Genomic DNA, 7,039 nt, shown 5'->3' on the forward strand with positions numbered 1-7,039 from the left:
CATTGACAATTGCTGTTTTTTGTATTGCCACTGAGCTGCCACTGACTTTTAGAAGTAGATGTTCTTTTCAGGAAGGCAATGCAGCTTTCTGTCTATTCCATAAATCCTTTCTCATATCCACTTCCACTTAAAATTTTCTGTGTACCTTTTGGCTCTTAGTCAGAATTTTCTGTTAATTTTACTTGAGTTTTGAAAGCTAGCTTTTCTGAAGCACTAAATATACATCTAGCTGGTTGGAACTATCTTTCTTTCTGAGCATAATCATATCATTATCACTGATGTCTAGGCCACCACTTAGTTCCACTGAAGGGATTAGTTAATTTTTACTTATTAGAATATGATACTGAGATGAACTTTAACATTCTAACAGTGAAATGCACTCATATATCCTATCTTGTGAGGCTAGAAAGAAAAGCAGTATTTCTTGCTTGCCTCCCCTAAAAAAAATTAAATCTGTCTACTACTTATGATAAAATGGGGGCCAAGGACCAACTCTGAGTTTGCACAGAATAGTGTGCATATTGTACCTATTTTTAGTTGAATATTATTTGTTGAATACATTATTTAGAAAATGTTGCTGGTTTTCAATGAATAATTTATTCAATTTTGTTGCTATCTTAGCCCAACTTTAATTATATCCCATAGTGCAGTGCTGAAGCAAAAAGAGATGAAAAAGATAAGCTCAACTATTGCTAGGATATCTAGAGACTTAGGGCATTAAATATCATCAGTCTAAACTGAAGTTAAAATCCTGCTGTCTTCAACTTCCACATATTTTCTCTTATTACTTCTTCTAAGTTCTTTTATTTTAGTCTTTCTCTGATTTTCCCCCCTCCCTCCCCGCTTTCTGTCAATTTTTGCCTCCATTTCTCTACCCAGTATATTCTAAATGTCCATACTGTCTTTCCTGTCTCTTTTGTATTTCACCACTCATCTACCTCTGTTAACGAGCCCTCACTTATTGATATAGAATAAGGGTAGTCCAGCAGACCTCTTGAGAGTGAATGCATCTTTCATAAAACACTTCTAAATTTATGAATTTTCCTCTGCTGATTCAGCTCAGTGGAGTAAATCTACACTATTTCTGGGAGCAATTTTATTGCCTTGTAGGTTTCTGGTAAGCGTTTACAGTTCTATGACCACTGTATTTTAATAGGTCCCACGTGAAACCATCATCTGCTCTTGCCTATCCTTTAAGTCAGTCTAGAATAATACTATAATAAATTTGCTGAGTTTGTTTGGCAACATCCACAAATGCAAATTCATAGAGGAGAGAAAGAGATATGAATCAATACAGATCTATGCACCAGTCTTTAAGTGAGCTATAAAGACAATTACGCTTGAACTAAGTATAGAAGACAGGAGAGGCTACTTCCATCCAGGTCAAGTAGTAATCTATGTAAGTGCTGACATATTGGAATTGGAAAACAGTTTAGACATTGGGTACAATGTTGGAAATCATTAAAAATTACAAGATATTGGGAATGCCTGCGAACCGGTATAATCTCTCCATTCCTCAGAGTGCCATTATATAGACTTCTCTGTAATATACTAATGCCGATGTGAACCATTTTGCTGTAGCTACCCAAAAAAAGGAAAATCAGATTACAAGAGCCTGGGCACCAAGTACAGTGTTCTGAAAATACCCATATTTGAAGGGTTTTCAAAAGGTGCAAAAGTTGCTACTATCAAAAACATCTTTGCATATCTTGTACTTGTTCTCAATGATTTGCACGGGACAGAATTTTCAAAGTGAGCTTTGTCTGTGCTGGAAAGATTTCATACTGGATTCTCCTTATGCAGAAATAGTATGGGAGGACTCAGATGGATTTCCTTCCCAACTGGGCTTCCTGGGGACTATAGGAATGCAAATAATAATAATAGTAATTATATAAGAGCTAGAAAACCTAAAGGATGTCTCGTGGTGGTTCCAGAAGAAAATCATAGAGGTTATTGTTCTGGAGCCTCTACCTCTGATTAGAACATTTAAATATAGTTGCATCTGGAACTTCAACAAAAGGCCAGTCTTTTGTGGCAGCAACAGCAGCACATAATTCACCAAGCTTTAACGTCTGCAATTTAATACCGTGGAACTCGGAAGAACAAAGGTCACAGTCAGGTATCTGTTACATGCTTAAGGTCTACTAATCGTGCAGCATATGAAAGTGTGTCTCAAAGAAAAGTTTAATTGACTAAAATAAAACAAATATTTAATTTCCCCCCCTCTGATTAAACAGTTAATTGCAAGAACAGTGAGCATAAGCGAACATACATGTACATAGGAATATATACATATCAAGAGACACAGCATTTTTCTTCTACGCTACTTAACATTGTAATAGATTTAAGCAACACGAGGTAGATAAGTAGCCCTCTTCAAGAAAATGCTGATTAACACTACCAACTCACAGTCCCCCAAATATAACAGATCTTTTTTCTTTATGGAAAACACTTTTAAAAAGTCCTCTGCATTTCTGTTTACAGTGCTGAAAACCTTACCTAGTGATATAATACATTATCAGCATGTCTGTGCTTCTTCATCAAGAATTTTTTGACAATAAATATAAGTACAAATGTTCTTTGAAAACTGCAGCCTATTTTAGCAAGTATCTATAGAAAAGAGAGGAATGAAATTGTTACACTAGAATTATTTTAAAAGGAAAAATGTATTAATTTAGGTAGCTCTTTTCCATATACCTTCCTCATTTCCTAGCTTGTAGGAAAGATTAACTCATTGTTATAAATAGATAAGTCATGCTCTAGGGCACTTTCCAAAAACACATCATAAAATGTTGCCTATTATAATTATGACATCTGTTCGGCAGCAGAGTATTATATAGTTCAATACCAATAGCATGGCTTGGTGTCACAGCTGGACTTGTATCACAGATCTAATCAATACTGTATTAATGGATTCTCTATAATAGTTTATTGTATGGTACATTGCTTCTCTCAGCCTAAAAAGACAAATATTCTTGTCCACCCAAGCATTATTATATATGCAACCAGAATAATTTTTAAATAATATAATTGAAAAAGTAATCATGACCTGCCCAACATATGTTCCACAATTATTTAACAAGGTTTTCTTCCATTAAATTGTATTATCTTTAAAATTATTAGCAATTTATCAGACTTCTCAGTAACATGGAAAAAATACAGTACCTTGAACACTACATTTTCCAAAGATAAGTAAATGAAGCATAAAGGCCTAAATATCACGCATCCTTCAGCTCTACAGCTGTAGCTGAGAACACAAGATAGCAACAAATCCACTTTAATAGCTGCATTATGAGACCTCGGGTAAGTTTTTGAGTAATATTCAAGTACCTGTATCATCTGTTAGGAAAACTGCAGTGCAGGCATGTAGCTTTTAAACCGCAGCTGAAGAGCAGGACAGAAAATTGTAACAGACCTTTTGTAGCTCCCTCACCAACTGGCTGTTGAATTTTCTAGGTAGATTAAGTCATGGAAGATTAAGACAGAAGCTTTGCTCAGAGTACCTACCAGGCAAGAGAAAGCAAAATACAGCACTCCATTTACAATAATGTACTATGTAAAACCAGAAAAGCTGATTGGCAAAGCAATCATCTTAAAAATGTCCCTGAAGACTATAAATATAACACTATTATATTTTATACTGGAGCTTCGTGGTATGACGACAACCCATTAACTCAATCAGAATAACGACAGGAGGGCCATCAGAATGATAAAGCTGTTCTAATGAAATGCAGACAAAGATTAAAAAGAATTAAAAGTGACAAGTAAAATCCATTAAAAGACAGCCTTTAGCTACTGTAATCAAAGGATTATTACTTACCTTGTCAATTAACAGCTGTGTGTCTATTTTTTCATGCAACACAAAAGACTGTGCCAAGTGTCAAAAAATCATTATTAACAAGAGGACTTTATTTTTAATTTATTTGGCTTGTGCATGTACATTACAAGACCTCCAAATGAATCGTGTACACAATTTTAGAAGCTATAACACACAATTAACCACAGTGTTCTGTGCTATTATTGCCTTTAAAACTATGTCTTACTGGAGAATGAAAGTAATCCAAACGGAATCAACTGCAAGTGTATTAATCAATGCCTTTAACGTCTGTCTTTGTCTGACATTAGAAATCCACATGCAAAAATGTTCTATGTTTTTCCCTCATTGCAGCTCTTTTGCCTACACTTTGCCACAATATTTCACATAACAGGAGATTCCACTAATGCTAGATTCTGGGAACTGAAAAGGCAAAGTAATTTCCAATTCATTAACCTTGAAGATAATTCAAAGTAGAAAATAAAAAAGAGAACGTGCAACTTCTGAAACACAACAAGCAAACTTGTGCCTTTGTTTGGAAAAGGAAAGTGTCCCCCATGAGTAACAATTCAGTGCAGATTACTTTGCACAAACATAGAAAATTTCATTACAAATTCTTTTACAATTAATATTAAACAATTAATACAATTAATAATACCAATAATGCTACTAGAAGAGAGTGGAAGAGGTCACAGTAAAAATGCTTTCCTTCTTTTTTAGGTGTTTATAATATGTGACCATCACCTGTATTGTTCCCATTATCTTTAGCAAATTGTCTCTATTTTGTGCTGCTTCCAGCAGCTCTAAGTGCTTTCAGCATGGGGAAAATTAAGTTATAACTCCATGCTTACACACCCATGCCCTTTACTCAGATAAATTATTCCTACAGGTCAAGTTTCAGTTTTCAGTCATTCATCCACATTTGTTCAGCACCACAACTGTAAGCAGCTGAATGGCTGAGCTGCTTAAACTTCTGTTAATGCATTTCTGAAACAAGCAAAATAATTTTTACTGTTCTGTAGAGACTGAGAGAAAATTAAGACAGAATAACATGTCAAGTGCATCCATTTCAATCTAGCCAGATGAAACAATAGTAACAATGAAGAAAACATCACTCAAAACCACATTATACTATCTAAATAAATGTTAGGATACTTTGTTTTCCCAGTACTTATAATTTCCATACCTGTGCCACTCCAGGTTATATTGAGACAAAGCTAAAAGATGTCTCAGCAATCCTGACTGCAACACTAATGACATGCTTTTGATGTTTTGTTTCATTTTCCAGTTCTTGAAATTTCAGATGTTGGTAGAGAACGTATGCATTTGTGAGATATTTGAAAGTGTGGAAAAGATGGATGGGCTATCAAAGGCATAAATACAGAATGAAATTAATGAAAGACTGGACTATTCCATTAATGGAAGTGTGTTGCCAGTTTCTGTGACAAAGGAGGCTATTCAACTTCTAGTTGTTAAATATTTCGCTGATCACAAAAAAGTCAGTTCACTAACAAGTGTTGCTGTTTTGCTGTTTAACACTATTAGGAATGGAACTTTCCACCCAACAGGGTCATAACCAAATGAGAAGTCTCCAGATGTACCTGGAAACCTCCTCAAGTCTTTTGTGTTGAGTGGGAAAACACACCGGGCAGTTCACATGTGGGTGCCCTTAGCCAGACTCTGGGTTAGAAAAAATAATTCTGTCAAAAAGTGCTATACAAAATCTTTTTCAGTATCTTTTCAGACAGACAGCAGGTCTGGTGTGCAAATACTGAAATGTGAAAGTTTTCTGTGTTCCAGTGTTAGATATATGAATTACGTTTTCAAGTTACTAATACCTCTTATCTTCAAGAAACTCATCTATGGAAACAAGCTCATCCCTCCATACATAATATATGCTTTTACCAAAATCTGTAACCAAAACGTAAACTAACCAACTAAATAAATCATAATGTCTGGTGATAAATCTTATGGATCTCTATGCCATCGTAAAAATTTCCGTATTATTGTGTGATGAACATCATAGCTCAGAGGATTCATATTTTTTTAGGTTTAGCAATCTAAAAGTTTGGATAACAAGTCTCAGACAGTATTAAATCAGTTAGAGTGATAGATACAACCAGAAAGCAATTCTTTCTACTGCTCCTTAATCTTTGCTTTGGGCGGGACAACAATGATGTCATGCCACCACAAGCCCAAGAGATACAGAGCTTTGTAAAATCAAAGTCTAGTCCTTAAGGCTATGAAGTAAGATGTCTACAAACCTTTACAAACAAAATTCAAATGTTGCAGTCCAACTGCTGATTAGCTACCAACACAGACATTGTGAAAATAAAGCACAAGAAGTAGTCTATTAAAACTTGTCAAACTGTCAAAATTCTATATTTAGTGGAGGAGTTGAACAAAGATCTTGAGCAGATACAATTATGAAAGATTGCTGGATTTGAAGATACCTTTCCAAAATTCCTAAGAATGTAGAGAAATATTCTGGCTGTCAAATAGTATTACAAATCAAGAAGATATGTAATGTATACAAGAGTAAAATTAATAGAGATTTTTTTTTTTTTTATCTTGAGACAAAGATAACAAAAATTAAGCCAATCCTTCATCAGCATTTGTAAGAAGTTAGCTGAAGGGTTAGTTGGGTGACTTCTTCCAATGATCTCTGAAAAGTTGTATGGATACCTCAAGTACTGTTTATCTCTTTCCACAATTGCTTTGGGTGTGTTTTTTATTAACCTCCTATGTAAAAGTAAACTATAAGGTACATAAATAGCTATCCAAAGAAAACTATCCCATAAAACATCTGGTGAGAAATTCATAAGGATTTTTCATGCATGATTTTTTTTTTTTAAATAAATGAGAAATGTTCATTTTTTCTTAAACAAAAGTTATTGAAAAACACCTTAGGATCTAGTGTGTTCATTATACTATCCTTGCAAATTATATAGTGTAAAAATTTACATTTGTCAGCAAAATAACAATGAGAAATGTTTTTATTTGGAAAGAATTTACTAAATTAGATTGATCCTTGTAAATGAAAAAGAGCACAAGTTTCTCAAGGGCTGACAGACTACATTTAGAATTATGCATAACCACATCAATCACAAGATTGATCGTTGCTAATGTGAGAGATATCTGAAAGATCAAATATTTTCATTCAGTGCAAATTCGCTTGCTAAAGGGAATATAGCAATGACATTTACACCATCCAGGTAATTTTTG

General features: G+C 34.3%; 1 protein-coding gene across 1 annotated transcript in view; it reads right to left on the reverse strand.

Moving 5' to 3' along the window:
* The window catches only part of ZNF804B (zinc finger protein 804B), a 73,865-nt gene extending 70,300 nt beyond the window's left edge, over positions 1 to 3,565 (reverse strand). The window contains exon 1 of the mRNA XM_027777587.2: positions 3,331 to 3,565. Coding sequence (XP_027633388.2) covers positions 3,331 to 3,339 — 9 coding nt within the window. The 5' untranslated portion in view covers positions 3,340 to 3,565. The remainder of the gene's footprint in view (positions 1 to 3,330) is intronic.
* Between the last annotated feature and the right edge of the window lie 3,474 nt (positions 3,566 to 7,039).

Source organism: Falco peregrinus, chromosome 5 (genome assembly GCF_023634155.1).
Source record: "Falco peregrinus isolate bFalPer1 chromosome 5, bFalPer1.pri, whole genome shotgun sequence".
NCBI lineage: Eukaryota > Metazoa > Chordata > Aves > Falconiformes > Falconidae > Falco > Falco peregrinus.